General features: G+C 44.1%; 1 protein-coding gene across 10 annotated transcripts in view; it reads right to left on the minus strand.

The window, feature by feature from the left end:
• eya1 (EYA transcriptional coactivator and phosphatase 1) overlaps positions 1-17500 on the minus strand; it is a 77938-nt gene that overhangs the window by 24568 nt on the left and 35870 nt on the right. For 2 of the 10 annotated variants that reach the window (XM_084049089.1, XM_084049088.1), the window contains exons 2-10: positions 16117-16244; positions 15191-15256; positions 13562-13645; positions 11167-11233; positions 10641-10786; positions 9228-9365; positions 3353-3435; positions 1919-2111; positions 587-729 (exon numbers count right to left, since the gene is read on the minus strand). In XM_084049089.1, coding sequence (XP_083905215.1) covers positions 587-729; positions 1919-2111; positions 3353-3435; positions 9228-9365; positions 10641-10786; positions 11167-11233; positions 13562-13645; positions 15191-15256; positions 16117-16240 — 1044 coding nt within the window. In that variant the 5' untranslated portion in view covers positions 16241-16244. Of the gene's footprint in view, positions 1-586; positions 730-1918; positions 2112-3352; positions 3436-9227; positions 9366-10640; positions 10787-11166; positions 11234-13561; positions 13646-15190; positions 15257-16116; positions 16352-17500 lie in introns of all 10 variants that reach the window. The other 8 variants (XM_084049092.1, XM_084049087.1, XM_084049091.1 and 5 more) reach the window with 6 other exon arrangements.

The raw sequence follows: 17500 nt of genomic DNA on the forward strand, positions 1-17500 counted from the left end.
TGTCAGCGCCATAATGGCTGCCATTAACCTCTTTGGAATTCATATCGTATTAATGAAGAGCCCCCCGGAATAATTAAGGGTTTATTTTGACATATGGCCCACTATTTAACATTCACACACACTGCCAGCGTGTTTCATAGCACCTGTGTTGTCTGTGTGAGTGGGATGTGTGTGTGTGTGTGTGTGTGTGTGTGTGTGTGTGTGTGTGTGTGTGTGTGTGTGTGTGTGTGTGTGGAGGGGGGGGGGGGGGGGGGGGACATCAGAAGACATTGTTCACTCTAACACCAAATCAGTCTGATCATGCTGTTTTCCACACAGCCGTATCACTGGTATATAAATGATTTACCTGAGGGCTTTTACTTATTTGATTTTGTGTCCGTTGCAGTGTCACATAATCCAGACTGCATTAATAACTCATTCATAGTTACGCATGTTAAAATCTTTAAGAATTAATGTGCATCAGGAGTTAGCACCCACTGTGGCAGCCATATAGTAAAGTGGATTAGCGCTGGTGAGTGCGTGTGTGTGTGCGCGCCTCAGACAGGGCGAGGCCGTCTGTCGCCAAGGTAGCGCTAGCTCACCCTACCTCAAGGTCGGAGTCGGGCGGCGGTGATGGGTTGTTGTTTCTCCTGCCCCGGCCACGTGACTTTCCATCCGAGGCCCGGCGCAATCGATCCGATTCTGAATCTTTAATGGGGGTTGATGGACTGTGGATGGTACTATACTCTACTGAAAGGAAGGAAAGGAATGAAAAAAAGAAAATGAGACAGAGAAAGACTATCAAAGATAGGCTGTTATTTTTGTAGGAGTTTTTTTTTTGCCTTGTATGCAATTGTGTCTGTTGAGTTTACTGGTATTTAGTTTAGGTCTTGGATGTGCTACAGCGAAGCCTAAGGCACATTTCCACATACGGACAATAAAGTTTATATTCTGTTCTATTCTAGGTTATTACACACAGGCAATCATCTGGGATGTTATTTAGTGATTATGTGTGTGACTATGAGTCATGATAAAATGAATGGCATTCTGCTGGCAGAGCTGCTTCTGAAAGCCATTGCATTCAGTCAAAGGCTGATTTAAAAAACACACAGCGAGGGAAAACCCCTGTGTGCGTCGTAGAAAGATAACACAGATTTCATCTGAGTCTAAATTGAATGACTGCATCTTAAGAGTGTTTATTTAGAACCAGATCTATTTGACTGCTGATTGACGACAAGTTCAAATGCAGCCATTAAGTTATAAATGATATCATCGACACACCACTGCCAGATGATGCATTAACGTCACATGCAATTACGGGGCAAGTCGTCCTTCTGTGCTTCCCACACTTTTAGTGTACTACAGCTGATGGCTCAAATGATTTCCCCGAGACCGCACTTGCACCAAATAAAGTCCCCTGTGCTCCTGAGAACTATGCACGCATGTGTTAGGGCTGGGCGATACGACTGCAAATCAATATTATGACTATTTGAAACTTCCGCCTCCAACGAATGAACAATATATTTAAAAAAGAAAAAGTTAAAAGATCTACTAAGGCTATTTTCACAAAGATGTGATGCCACCATTGTACAACACAGTATAATACAAGGTTAATCAAACTAATCGATTCAGTTGATTTTAAACAATCTATTACAATTCATTTTCGTGTTGATTCGTTGATAAATGATATAAGACAAACAAAATGTATGTAAAAAACGTGCTTCTCGATTATCCAGTTATAAGTCGGTTATTGGTTGCAAATATCGGCTTTGATATATTTTCGGTTAATTGCCCAGCCCTAGCATGCGTGCATATACAGTATACAGAACGTGTGTTGGTGTGGAACATTCCGTCTCTCACGTGTCTCTCTCTCTCTCTCTGTGCATGTATGTGTGTGTGTCCATGAATGTGTGTACCAGGGATGCGTTCCTCCAAATACCTGCAGGGTTCTCTGTGACTGTGAGGGCCTGACTGGTGATGCCAGAGGGGGGCTCCTGCAGAGTGTATGTGGCCGTGGTGGAGGGCGTGCTGGGGCTGGTGTTGTTACTCGTCATGTAGGGCGAGGTGTAGGGCGAGCTGTTGTAATACTGAGCATACTGGCCCTGGCCAAAGGCTGGGTAGCCGGGGTAGTCCTGTGAGAGACAGAGAGAGAAAGAGAGAGAGAGAGAGAGAGAGAGAGAGAGAGAGAGAGAGAGAGAGAGAGAGAGAGAGAGAGAGAGAGAGAGAAGGGGGAAAGGAGGTACATTTGTATTTGGTTGTCAGAGAGAGGTGTACAATAAGGGCAAATATGTGGGTAAGGACAGTATAGTCAGGGATAGGGCATGAAGAGAGAAGGAAGCAGAGATGCAATAAACAGACACGTAGATTTAGAGTACATAGGTAAAGATAGAGAGAGAGAAAGAGAGAGAGAGTGAGAGAGAAGGTAGTAGTGTGAAAAGCAGAGAAGAAGGAGGCAGGGCAGAGTAATGTGAGATATGCCCTGCACCAGTGTTGCTACTTTACAGTGCAGATTCCAAAATATAAATGCAAACACATGTCTCTTCTGTCCTCCATCTGGACAACGATCGGTCTTGGTCTAGCTGTGTGTGTGTGTGTGTTTTTTCTTTCTTTTTCCTCTGTGGCATAATACATATGTGCTGCTGGGGGAGAGGCAGATAATCCCCGTCTACAGCACTTCTGACACACTGAGTGATTCATGTTTGAATATGTCATGGGTGAAATGCAACATATAGAGAATGCGTGTTCCGTAAAGATTTCCAGCTTGGGAGAGAGAAGTTTACATTTTAATCTAATATGAGCTGCCGATAGGCTGCAAGAGCTAGCCCACGATGAGAAAGCAGGGGACTCCCTCTTTCTGAGGTGTTACGCCCAGGGGCGTGTGGTTGTATGCCTAAACCTAACCCAAAAGAGAAATTTTATGTCTTCCAGGGACCAAAACTAGTGAAAATAGCAGATCTACAAGCTCACAACGTGTCACGATGCGACGCGTTGTGAGCATGTAGATCGGCTATTTTCCCTACTTCTTAAGTTATTTTTTATGTATTTTTTTATGGAATTTAGATTTTTTTTTTATGAATAATTATGAAGAAAAAAATACGGGGGAACAAAAAAATCGGGAAAAATGTTACAGACCCTCGTCATAGGGAAAAAATAAATAAAATCAAATAAGAAGTAAAAATAAAGAATCGATGCTTACTTGCAAGTCGCGACCCATAAAAAAAGGGTCCGCGACCCACTGTTCGGGAGCCACTGCCTTATAACCTAACCTCAAAACCACGGCCACCTGGGCAAAACACCAAAGAAAGAGGGAGTCCCGAGAGAGCAGAGCAGAGCAGAGGGGGGTGGGTGGTGGATGGTGGGTGGGCACGGCTACCTGTTGTGTGCTGTTAAATCCAGTCGAGTTCGTCAAGGAGTTGTTTCCCGCGTACAATCCCGATGTTGTTGTGAAAGTGCCACCTGCATGGAAGAAAACGAGACATTTTTGGCATATTACGGCAAAAGAGATAATGTTCTTCTGTGTCAGCAGAAATAACTTGCAAGGTCGTGTGGTTTTTCAGGTGAAACAGTGCACTCTGTTTGAGGGAGGGAAGCTGGCTTTTTGTGGGACTATTTGGGGGGTGGCGAACAGAGAAGAGGGGGGGAGGGGGCATTGGGGGGGGAACAGAGCCTTCAACAGTAGCCCTATCTTCCTACTCTTCCTACGTTATCAGTGATTGAATCTGCACTGGTGAATGAAGAGGAGGAGGGCGGGTGGGGGCTCTCCAAGCGGTTCCAAGCCCTCACAATGTGAGGAAGACAAGAGGCTGTTGTGTGTTGAGTCACTGGAGGGTGCAACGAGTGGCGGGGCGGAGGGAGAGCCGGGGTGGTGTGGTGGTGTGGGGTAGGGGTTTGTAGTAGTGACTTATTTTTTTGGGTGGTGGGGGGGTGTGCATTGTCATCCCAGCAGCCCCCCAATGAATATGTATGCTTTCCTTTTCTCCCTGCGTTCAAAAGAAGCACCTCGGAGGGAATTAAATCATTCAGAGGGGCTGATAGCATCTAATGGCTTAATAATATACATGACATGGAGTTATAGAGACTGCGGGACAGGGGTGGGGGAGGGGAGCGGAGACACGGGGCCCCGGGACACGACTGACCCCCCCCTCTCGTCAGCAGCCACTCCACCTGCACTCGCATGTCAGCGTGGGTGAACTGCAGGGGCTCACAGGCAGACAGGCAGAAAGCAGGCCGACAGGGAGAGGAAGGCAGGGCTCATAGAGGGATCATAGAAAAAGAAATGGGAGTGTATTGTCAGTCTGTGGGTGTGTGTGTGTGTGTGTGTGTGTGTGTGTGTGTGTGTGTGTGTGTGTGTGTGTGTGTGTGTGTGTGTGTGTGTGTGTGTGTGTGTGTGTGTGTGTGTGTGTGTGTATGTGTCCTTGCGCTTGCATGCTTACACTTTAAACACCTATCAAGTTCTCACTGGCCTGCATGACAATACGTGGCACTATATGGTAACCTAGTACCATATTCACACTGCAGCCATTTTGCTCTTATTCCATTCTGGGAGAGGATTAGTATGTCAAAGCCAGCCTTACTTAAGAAATGCATATATCTGATTAAACCGTGTCTATAGCGACACGCTCTGACCAATCCCCCAAGGGCTAGTTCCTGTAAGCTTTACAAATATGACCCTTAACTCTCCATTTCAAAGATAATTTCTGTTTGCATCCACAGGGGACATTAATGAGAGCTACTGCTGCTACGATCTCTTAAAACTGCCTTTTCACCTCATCCCCACGACCACTTTCATCCCACAGCCGTAGCATATCCCATAGCGGCAGTGAAAACGAAGGGGGTCAGATTAATTTACTGTTCCTAAATGGGGGCGTAATTACACCTTTGTTCCCCGAGACAAACATAGGGAGTTCTTTTCATCCTCTGGTCATTGGCCCCATAAGGAGGGCCCTCCCACACCGTGACAAACGTGAAGCAGCTTTTAGAGTGTGTGTGTGTGTGTGTGTGTGTGTGTGTGTGTGTGTGTGTGTGTGTGTGTGTGTGTGTGTGTGTGTGTGTGTGTGTGTGTGTGTGTGTGTGTGTGTGTGTGTGTGTGTGTGTGTGGAGGGGGAATAGGAGGCCATGGGAGGTAGAGGGACGTATGGCAGGGAAGAGAGAGAGAGAGAGAGAGAGAGAGAGTGAGAGAGAGAGAGAGAGAGAGAGAGAGAGAGAGAGAGAGAGAGAGAGAGAGAGAGAAAGAATGAAACTTAACCCAATGAACCCTATCATCCCTATTCTGGGAATGTCATAATAGGTGAACATTTGGCGAAAATGGACAAACATTTGGTGAAAATAGGCAAAAAGGTTGTGAAAATTAGCAATCCACAATCTCACAACACGTTGCAATGGGTTTTGAGCTTGTAGATCTGCTATGTTCACTATTTGACGTACATAGTACAAGTATATAGGGCTTGGCCTTGTCAGTCAGCCAAGTAGCCACTGCTTGGGCTAAAAATCTTTAGGGAAATAAAAGACCTCCAGATTACCAAGACGGACAATTTATTTGTCTAGCTTGTTCCCTCTCCCAGCGATCACACGTGTAAACGGAAGATTATTTTCCACCTTCTTTTCCAACCAAGTCTCTCTAACACTTTTCATCTGACGTGTTCTCTACTTTTGTCAATTTTGTTTGACATTTTAAGGGCTTTTTCAATGGAGAGAAAGAGAGGCAGACAGAGAGAGAGAGAGCGAGAGAGAGAAAGAGAGAGAGAGAGAGAGAGAGAGAGAGAGAGAGAGAGAGAGAGAGAGAGAGAGAGAGAGAGAGAGCGAGAGAGAGAGAGAGAGACCTCTGTTTTCTCCTCAGAAAGTTACAGTGAAAGTCCAACAAAACAAAACAACGAGACAAGAGAATAGAAGAGAAGCCCGGGTGGAAAAAGAAAGGCTTTGAACGACAACAAATTAGCCTAATGCACAGTTCAAAAAGTCATAAAAGCTCTCACTCGTGGGGTTAGGGGGTTACTCTGTGGAGAACAAGGACCCACATAAAAGCCAAGGGGACCCCTGCAAGCCCAGTGAGAATGGGCCCATGCTGTGGGGGGGGGGGGGGGGGGCAGGGGGGTAGTAGTGGTTGCGGTGGTAGTGGTGGCGGGGGAAATGGGGGGCCCTTGCGCTTCCCCGGGGGGCATGTTTTCTCTCTCTCCCCCTCCCCCCCTGTCCTGCTCCAGTTAGCTCACTCACTCAAGACTAGACACCATCCCTCACTTCTTCCCTCCCTCCCTCCCTCCCTCCCTTCCATCCTGCCTTCTGGCCCTGCAATTGGGAGTCCATTTGCTTTGCTTGATCAGTCCTCTTGCCACGGGCTAAGTCTATCATCAGTGCACAATATTTGTAGCAGAAGTTTGTATGCCCCACATGGGAATAGGCTATCAAGTCCAGATGGGGCTCTCCTTTTAAAAGGCAGACCGGGGCCTCGACTCCCTTCCACTCCTAGGCTACTGCCACTGAGAGACTGCCTTAGAACCCAATTATTCACCTAATTAACATCTGCTTGGTCCTACCGTCGGCATAGGTTCCCTGTCTCTTTAGCCACTTTCAACACAGGCATCCCTATTTTGGGCTTGTGCTTGTAGACAAAAACTTTCCCAAATTAACCCATCCAATCCCGACGGGAATGCATCTCTGTCATTTTAGATGTCTTTGGCTATTGTCTTTGGCTATTCAAAAATAGCAGATATACAAGCTCATAGCACGGCACAGAGTGCCGCGCTATGAGCTTGTAGATCTGCTATTTTTGAAAAATTGTGAAAATGTGTGCAAATCCTTGAATATATATTCATTTTTTAAAGCGAACATTTGTAAAATATTTTGTTCCAGGGACCTCCAGAAGCAAAGATTTGAGTTAAAATGTTATCAAAACAAATATATGTATTCAAAGATTTGCACACAACAGCGCCATGTAGAAACAATCCAAAAGGATGCACTCAATAAAACTATGACGAGGGTCTGTAACATCAGAGTGCACAGGCACGCCTTTGTTCTTCCGTTGCACTTCGGTATCGCAACTTTAGCACCCACACAAAGCTCCGTGGCATCAGACATGAAAGCCAAGCGCAGAAAAACATTAATGTAATCGTCCTTTCCCTTGACAGCTGGCCACGGGCTGGTGGCAGTGACACAGGGGTGGGGGGTGGGGGGGTGGGGTGGAGTGTATCACGTGTAGACCCTGAGTATATGGTCAGACTCAGGACACCCAGCAGGCCTACAGCCCCTCTCTTCCAGGCAGATCAATACAGAGTAATGATGATGCTGCGGCCGAGGGCCAGAGCCGGAGTTTTAGAGAACACAAGGGCCACAATAGTGGTCAATCTGTCATGTAACGTGGCTGTCAATTACTAACACACTTAACGCCGTGTGGGGCATCCGATAGCTAGAGATAGCAGCAGGAAAGAGGGAGAGGGAGAGGGAGAGAGAGTGAGAAGGAGAAAGAGAGAGGGAGACAGAGAGAAAGCATAATACTCAGAAGATGAATGGGCACATAACACTGTCATCGTGAGTTAAACCACTGAGGCCAGCCAAGCAGCTTGTACATTCTGCCTTGCATGCGCTCTGTCTCTCTTTTTCTTACCCCATCTTTCTCTCTCTGTGTGTGTGTGTGTGTGTGTGTGTGTGTGTGTGTGTGTGTGTGTGTGTGTGTGTGTGTGTGTGTGTGTGTGTGTGTGTGTCTCGGCTCGCAGCTACCATGCAGCAGGCTGGAGAGCGCTGCAGATCTCTAGCTGCGGCCGACTGTATTTGGTTAAGAGGCGTGGAAAAGAGGCTTCCCTGTGCCACATCTGTTGCTGGGCGAGTGTTATTTATTGTAAGATGCTCTGGAGGCTTTTCAACAACATGTGGAGATGTTCCTACGGTCACACGTTCAGACAGGAGAGGAGCGCAACAAGAAAGAGCGGGCTAGCTTACTCATGGCGCAGGTGCTGCCAAGGTAGGGCTGTTTGACACAGAGAGATAGAGAAAGAGATAGATAGATAGAAAGACAGAGAGAGAGGGAGAGGGAGAGAGAGAGAGAGAGAGAGAGAGAGAGAGAGAGAGAGAGAGAGAGAGAGAGAGAGGGAGAGAGGGAGAGAGCGAGAGAGAGAGAGAGAGAGAAACGGAGCGACAACTTGTATTTATCGACTTCAAGGCCATAAATCTCCACGGCCTCAGCTCTTAAACAAATACAAATACGATCACAGGGAGAGAAAAAACAAAAGGCGGTGGAGGGGAGGGGAGAGGGTAGGCATGGCTGGTGCCTCTTAAGTGCCTGCCATTTTTCCATCTGTGTTGATTCGTTTTAAGAGGAGAGGGAGCAGTCGGGGAGGCAGCTCATAACGACTGCCCGACACAGCCATCTGCCCGGGATATAGGCGAGGGCCTCACGCATGCCGTTGAATCGTTAAATCAAGGACAGAGACCCTTTTCTCGAATCTCCTTTAAAGAGAATAAATAAAAGTAGCTCGGTGCGGTTGACCGGAGGGGAGAAATGTATGCTGCACAGAGAAATGCAAAAATGCGTACAAATGAAAAAAAGAAAGTACGTCATTAAGCGGTATTAGTAAAACAACGGTAAGGAGGACCTTTGAGCTTTGGGATAATAGATATTGAGGATCAAAGGGGAAAGATACAGTAGGTTCGTCAGAAAGGGCGAGGATAAGAGAAAACGGTTTTGTAAAGCCATTCTACCCGTGCTTCTAGATTCCCATCCAGTTTATGTATTTGTTACATTTTCACGACGCAGCATAGTTTGAATAAAAAGCATGAAAAGGCATAAGAGACTAATAACGTTCAACAGCTATTCCTAAGAGGTATCCAGTTGTACTGTAGCAGAGGCAAAGTACTAGAGAATTTGGGGAATTGAAGAAGTAGACACGTCGTTGATTGAGGAAGTAGAGAAGTTGGTTATTGAGGAAGCAGAGATGTTGGGGTGGAAGAAGTACACAAGTCGGGGATTGAGGAAGCACATGGGGATTGAGGAAGCAGAGAAGTTGGTTATTGGCGAAGTAGACAAGTTGGGGTGGAAAAGAATAGAGGAGTTGGGGATTGAGGAAGTACAGAAACCTGGGGTTGAGATAGTAGAGACATTAGTTATTGGGGAGGTAGAAAGGCAGAGGGTGGAATAAGTAGATAAGTTGGGTTTGAAGAAGTATATAATGTTCGCGATTGAGGAAGTAGAGGAGTTGGGTATTGAGGAAGTAGAGAAGTTGGGTATTGAGCAAGTGGGTGATTCATCATAGCGTCCTCACCTTGCATCTGGTAGCTGTAGGGGGCTTGTCCCGTCTGTGGTGTGGTGAATTGGGAGCTGTAGCTAAGGAAGCCCGTCTGTCCCGGGGACTGGGCCTGACTCAGACCCCCCTCCGTCTTTATGCCTGCCCACAATGGACCTAAATCAGTTAGTGACACCAGATCGGTTTGATGCACAAGCAACAGTCAACACACAGGTTTCAATTTCCCCGGACACAGCAAAGGGGCACATAGCCGTTCGCCTGTGTGTGTGTGTGTTATCGCAGAATGGATGATCACTGATTATCACTATTATCAGTCGTTTAGAAATATTAGATTGCACAGGGTTCAATCTCACTGCAAAGCAGTTGTCTGCGGGACAACTAGTACTTGGCTGTCAAACCGGGTATGGCCCTTACGGTGCGTTTTAACAGCGGGCGACTCTCGGGCGATGCCGGGCAACATCGCCCAAAAGATAATGAAAGTCTATGAGAGCCGGCGATCGGGCGAAGTGGGCGGGGGGGCGATGAAAGATGGATTTTCTTTATCTTTTTGGACGATGTCGCCCAGTATCGCCCGCTGTTAAAACGCACCGTTACAGTGGTTCTCAACTCCGGTCCTCACGGACCACTGGTTCTGCTGGTTTTCCATTCTACCAGATAGTTAATTACATTCACCTGGTGTCCTTGTCGCTATAGATATCTGATCACTGAGTGGTTATACCCGGAACGCCGGGTGATTGCAATTAACGGAAAGATAGAAAACTAGCTGTACTAGTGGTCCCAGAGCACCGGAGTTGAAAAACACACACTATCTGATTTTTAACAGAAGTATTATTATTTAAGATAGGCCATCTGTGAGAAGTTGCAAAAACAATAAAAGGTTACACTTGCTAGTGTTTGTTAGTTAAACTGGCAGAGGGTTAGATTGAATCAGTCCCAAGGTAAATGTCTATGTTACAGCAGGTTTAGCAGTTTGCCACCACTCAAACAAACAGCATAAATTCCTCTACATTATTGGAAAGGCCTTTTCGGGTCAAAGTACTACCAAAGACTTTGGACAAATAAAGCACACTGTTAGCTATGTTCTCCGTTGTTTCGCTCTTGCGATGCCAGAGGAAACCAGTTTTTGTTTTGAAATTTATATCAGTAATCTTTCAGATCTGTCGGAACAGCTTAATAAGCGAATTGTTGTGTGGCATTAGAGGAACACGTGCAGGCACTAAACAATGACTCAGCATTGCCCGTGGTCTTTCTTTATTATGAGAAAAATCTTGGTACTAAGCTAAGATTTGTGCTGATATCTACCATGGGGAACAAATATTATTTCTGTGCTGTGACTTCGATGCATATCATTGTAATACAGCACAAAGAGGATCCAATGATCCATCTTTCAGCTTGTCAAGGACTGGATCGTGTATGTCAGTGAGATCTTACCATAGGCTGGGATGCCGTAGGGCTGGCCAGGCTGGGGGTAGCTAGCATAGGCTGCGGCCTGCTGCATTCCTGTGGTGTACTGCGTCTGCCCATACGCAGCCATATTTTGGGATGAAGGGGTAGGAAGAATATGTGGATATGTTCTGCTATTTGAGAAAAGAAACAAAAGGGAAAAGTGAGAGAGGGAAGCAGGAAGACAGAGGACTGTATTTTACCCCAAAAACCATAACACAAACTTTGCTCACTGACAAATTCTTTGTGATCGTGCTACTTAATCTTAAATACTGAGCCAAAGCTGTAAGGGAGATAGCATCACATGGCTGATATACATGGCGAAAGAATAATAAATGGCAAAGGAAATTTTTGCAAGATAATAATTACAACAGATTTGGGAGTGCACAAGCTGCAGACATCCAGGCAAACAAAGCCAGGCAGAAAAAAGGCAATCTAGCAGAAGGATCTAATTAAAGTTCTAAATGAAGTTGGATGCTGCTTATTTTTTAAAGAAAACTAAAAGAAGTCTTACTTGGAAGGGTAAATCTGCGGAGAGAACTGGTGAGTTTGTCTTGGGCTGAAGCCACTGGTTCCAATAGCTGAGGAGAGTTAAAAAGAAAAGAGGCAAGCACATATTTAAACATTAAGAAATAAGGTAAATATTATCTTTTGCCAACAGAACTTCTGGATTCCAAGGAAACAGTAATTACATTGCATTACACTATTTATTTCAGTAACCTTATTTAAGGTTGAAAACCGGAGAGCAATAATGAAGTAAAATAATCAGGTAAGAATGTCAGATTTTTCTGCTGACCCGCGTATCTGTGAGATACTTGTGGGGCTGCCATGACGACCACTGGTGTAAACACACACAGGATGGTCTGAATCAGTCTGGGGCCTGTGGCTCTGCATGGGTGCCTCGGGCCTTCAAACCCACAACCACATTACATTGGAAGTGACATCACTGATTGCAGGTAACGAGCGCTACTGCATAATCACTCCTTCATTAAACATGCTACCCGTCTGTGTGGTTCCACAGCCCTGTTAAACTTGGGAAAATCCCCCTCTGAGCATATGAATCACACGAGAGTTTTGCTTGTTTTGAAGCCGTAGTAGGAATCACGTTGCACACGTGTTGCAATCCCCCCCCACCCAGTTATTACTGTTTGTTATTTCTGTTATACTTGTGGCTGATTTATACTTGGTTACTCATTGTGTCACTAAAATAGGCAACATAAGCTCACCACGGGTCGTCGTGTGGCGAGTTGTGAACTCGTAGATCAGCTATTTTCGACGTGCGATACCGGCGCGCAACTAAGCATACATCAGGCCTTAGTAAAACAACAAAAATAAAGGCTTAGTAGACCCAAATCATTTGAGAAGAAGAATAACTAAATTCTTATTCTTATTTAGTTAATTAGTTATCGGACAAAAATGACCATTACCTAGAGTTTATCGTTTAATATTCCTAAACTATGGAAGACTCATTGTGAAACGGTGTGATAAATTTGCTAACTGAAATTCAAATGATCAACAATTATCCTTTCATCTATTTTACTTGCATTAAAAAAAAAAAGTCAAATGGCGCACACCTCATTTTGGCACAATTAAGCTTCCTATTGAATGTGAAATACAGTTAAGAGCGTGTCACGCTCGGTACAGTACCATTGCTAAATACAGCCGAGTAGCACAGTTCTGAGACATTTGTGTAATTGGTTGTGACATGTAAAATAAGGGATTCGGTTGCGGGGGTAGTACTAACTGTATGTAACTGTATGCTGTAAGCCCTCACACACATTATTAATATTGAACACGTTTCCCACATCAGCAGCACCTGTCCACTGAAAGAAACCCCGCTCTTTCTGAGCGGAGCTTTGGGTTTCCCCGCGGAGGATAAGGGGGTGTACGATTACTAAATTTCATTAATATTGTCAAAAGACAAAAGTCGGGAGCAGTGATTTATGTGCTTCTAGCGTTAAGGTATCAAGTGCTTGGTTAAACAGTTGCGGAAATGGGGAAAAATTAGCGGCAAGCTAACGCCATATGCAGTTGTTTCAGGGAGAGTGGTTTGATGGATGCGGAGCTGATAATGCATGTGTTCATGGAAACATGAACTAGATAGTGCTGCAGGTTGACACCGTTAAAAGAAATCTATGTACTATCAAATTTGGACATAAAATGAAATACATTACAGATGCATTGTTTTTAATTTATCTAAGATTTCTTTTTAGGCCTGGGTATTATATAGCAATGCCCCTGTATGTGTGTGTGTGTGTGTGTGTGTGTGTGTGTGTGTGTGTGTGTGTGTGTGTGTGTGTGTGTGTGTGTGTGTGTGTGTGTGTGTGTGTGTGTGTGTGTGTGTGTGTGTGTGTGTGTATATTTGACAGAGCGATAGAGTAACAGCCCATGGAGAGAGGTAGGGCCACAGAGACGCGGTGTCACTCCACCGTACAGACAGGCACAGTGCAGTACAGGTCATAACTCAGTGTGAACACACACACACACACACACACACACACACACACACACACACACACACACACACACACACACACACACACACACACACACAAGCTCAGCACATAATATGCTGACAAAGGTAAGGTAGGTAGTGTCTCTTCCTTAAATACTCACTGTTAAACACATACAGTACACACACACACACACACACACACACACACACACACACACACACACACACACACACACACACACACACACACACACACACACACACACACACACACACACACACACACACACACACACACACACACACACACACTATAGGTGATTTAGCTGCAGGGACAATTCCTGGGGACCAGCTTATCAGTCACCCATCTCTGGACTCATCTCTCACTAATCAGTTCTGCTACTGTGTGTGAGAAGCAGCCCCCCCCCCCCCCCCCCCACACACACACACTCACCCTCACCTGATCCTGAGAAGCTGTCTAGAGAGGCGTCCGCTACCGAGGTGGTGATATCGCTGCTGCTCATTGGCTCTGATTTAACTGCGAACAAAGAGGCCACACTGTCACCCAATCACAGTCTGCAAAGAAAAGAAGAAGTAAAACTGCTCCAAACTGTACTAAAGTCTGACTCTCACACTCACTGAAAACAAAAAGGTTGTTTTGAAAACAGAGTAAAAGTTACTTCAAGGTAGAATAAAAACAGTGGTAGGAGGGAGGAGTCAAACAAACTTTCACTACAATCTTCATCCAAAACTATTGGCCAAATGGAAAAAAAACTTAAATATCACTTATTTTCATTGGTTGTATAAAGGCCATGCAACTGTAAAGAAATAAATCATTTGGCAAGGGATTCATAAGAACATTAGACTAAAGACTTACTCAACAATGACTGAGATGGTATCATTTCCCATCCAATTCATGCACTTATTTGAACAATTCTACAATAGCAATATAAGCCAAACTTTTATAGCCTTGAGAGCACATTTAGCCAAACATTCAATTAGTACAATCAATTCAACTTATAATGGATTTATATTTCAAGTATTTATTATTGAACTATTACTTAATGGCTTACCCAGTGTTTAAAATGTAGCGTATGGGAGAAATAAGCAAACATAAGTCAGAATCATTGGTTAAAATAAAAATAAAAAATAAAAAAGATCCCGTATGGACGTGCAAGCATGATTGAAATGTCAAGACAATGTATGGTGTATAAAATCTTTTTAAGGGTGTAGCGAACGCTGTTTGACCTTGGCTCCCTTAAACAGCTACAGCGACAGCTCTGCACAGACAATTTCACAGCTATCTGACAGCTCAGGAATCTTTGAAATCAATCCATTTCACTTCAGGCAGGCTGGGGGAATTTTTTTTCTCTCTTTTTGCTTTTCTTTTTTTTTCTTTCTTTTTTTGGCAAAACAAATTCACTATGTGGGCAAGGGAGTCATGCTCAGTGGAATCCCTCATGGTTGAAGAAGCCATTTGCTGTCATGTTTTACATGTTTCCGCTATGCTCTTTCTGCGCGGAAACATATGTTGATGGGGAGCGTCTTTTTTTTCTTCTTCTTTTTTTTGGGAACAACACAGCGATGAAAGAAATTATAGTGACAGTGCATGCACAAACTGTCACTCACTCAGGTCACACAAGGCACACAATAAACACTGTATTTAGGGAACGGCACATAACGTAAAAGGTAAACAAAATGTATGCACAATACTGTATGGTATATGCCACAGGCTAACTACTCATCAGCAGAGGACTCAAGTCCATCCAATCTCAAACCATGCTTTCCAAATAATAACACAGCAATTAAATGCCAACAAGTCTCCAAATGAAAGGAACAATAGTTGAAGCAACTTCTTCTTTTTCTCTCTGTTTTGCGACAGATCAATTTTGTGTCCGGGAGATTTGTTTGTTGTTTCTTTTACACAAATTGAATTTGTGAGCATTCAAATCTCATACACTTAAGTGAGCCAGGGGCAAACTAAAGCTTTACTTTCATGATCTCTCTCTTTCTCTTTCTTTGAGTCCAGTTGAAACTAACACCAAGTATTGTCCTTTCATTGTATCACCGGTAGAAGACAAACCTGCAGCGGACTGTGAGTTAGAACCTAACAACCAGTCTGCAGTGGTAAGCATTGTGATGTTATCACCTATGGGAAAGAAAGAATGGCAAAGGACACATGACAGTGTGCACCATGTCTGCGGGTCCTCTGTCAAGCACAGCCTATATAAGGAAAGAAACCAGTAGCCACAACTACACAGCTAATTTAATTCTGAAAGTGTACAATCCATTTGTACACTTTCAGAGTTAAATTCAATAAACACTCTGAATTTTACTGTGCGTAAACTAACTTTCCTTAAAAAAATCCATGATAGTGTAGGGACTTTCTTTTTTCTACTGACTTTAGCTGCTCAGTAATATGGGCATGACTGCTTGACTAAACAAGGGCTCAGCTTTGAACGTACAGGCCCCATCACCTGAGTAAATAGGTGTGTACAGTACAACCCACATGCAAAACACCATCGTTTTCATGCTATGGGTTTTTGAATAATTACATAGTAACTTAAACAAACTGCTACAGTGATAGCCTCTGTAAAGAGAAATCACTCTCAGTGTCAGAATATAAACTGAAAAGGGTACAATGTAGAAGAGAATGAAGACAAATAGTCTACATTGTAATGCTCCTAAAGAAATCCTCTTTGAATAAAAGCATTTCCTCCCTCACCCAACAGCTCCATATTTCAAAAATATACAGTAGAATTGCACCTTTTCTGACAAAGCGTGTCACATTTTAAAAGCCGTACAGCCTGCATAAATTCTGCGGCAACTGAAGACTTCACACCACTTTACGGATGCATAAACGCTAAACCTCAGTGTTAGAAAGTCCTACTCCGTTTCGTGTTGAGAGCCACAATATCCATCAGCCAGCCCTCCCTAAGTTAACCTGCCTTCTGTATTTAGGATAGCGCAAGAGATCACGTTAAGAGGAGCAGCCCTGTGCACACATACCTTCAGCGCCATTGGGGGTCATGGAATTGTTATTGATATGGGAGTTGTCGAGGTTGGGACCATTAGGCGATTCGCTGCTTCCACTTACTCGGCTGTGAGGACTGGCTAGATCCTGCATTTCCATAGACCTGACGAGAGACAAACACGCACGGGCACGCACACACACATGTACGTGGACATACACACGCAGACGTGCATGTACACAGACGCAGGCGTACACAATCGCACAGACAATCTTACACACGCACGCATACACACGTGTGCAAATACGAGGACATCAAAACACAGACACACGCACGCACAATCACACACACACACACACACACACACACACACACACACACACACACACACACACACACACACACACACACACACACACACACACACACACACACACACACACACACACACACACACACACACACACACACACACACACACACACACACACACACACAATTAAATTAAATTACAAATATCACTCCGGATCCAGAAAAGACATACAGCTCTATTCAGTATGCACTGAACACAGTATGCACATAATGTGGTAATATGGATTTTTTTGGGACGTAAGTAAAATGTTAACGTTGGTATAAAGTGAAAAATAAATTATTGTTTGTAGACCACTGATAAGGGCCAGAACAATTATTAAATAATATTAAAACAAAATACAAATTTTAAGCACAATTTTAGGGAAAACTACACTGTATATTAGGTGATGATTCAATCAAATAGAGATAATGACAAAATCATTACTTAAATTCAAGTAAACAATTGTCATAAAATTCAGGAAATTATAGGACAAAATATGCCAAAAATAAAATAAGTATTTGCAGGCATTGTGAACAGAAACTTTCCAATTTCAACGATCATAAAGCAAGTCAATGCTTTACACGATTTAAACCTAAATGTCATATTTCAATTTGCTCTGATGGATGTCAAAAAGCAGAAACGGCCTTAAGTGTGTCTTGCATTGCATGTCATTGTAGACTGTTAACAGATGTTCCTTGGTTTGAGGCTATGGTTAATGTGCTTGTTAAAAGTGCAGCACTCTGCTTGATTATAAGGGCCCATGCCTCAGTGATGGGAGATGAGAAGTTCACCAGGCATTTTGTTTGCTCTGGCAAGCTCCTTAATTGTTGCTGTGTTTATACTGAGGACCACGCCACTAAAAACATTATTCTATCTTCTCATTTGTGTGCTCAGAGGATTTGATCAAGCGTAGACAATGGAGTAGAAAACAGGCACGAGTGATTTGAAAAGCACGGCCACAAATCCTTATTTGTCTTTGCCGCTGTGCCCAATGCAATAGTGAGTTAATGAAATTACGAGAAAATGTTTTGTACATTATACTGTCATTCCCAATTAGATTTAAAAGGCT

This window comes from Gymnoscopelus microlampas (genome assembly GCF_963454915.1).
Source record: "Gymnoscopelus microlampas genome assembly, chromosome: 22".
NCBI classification, from domain to species: domain Eukaryota; kingdom Metazoa; phylum Chordata; class Actinopteri; order Myctophiformes; family Myctophidae; genus Gymnoscopelus; species Gymnoscopelus microlampas.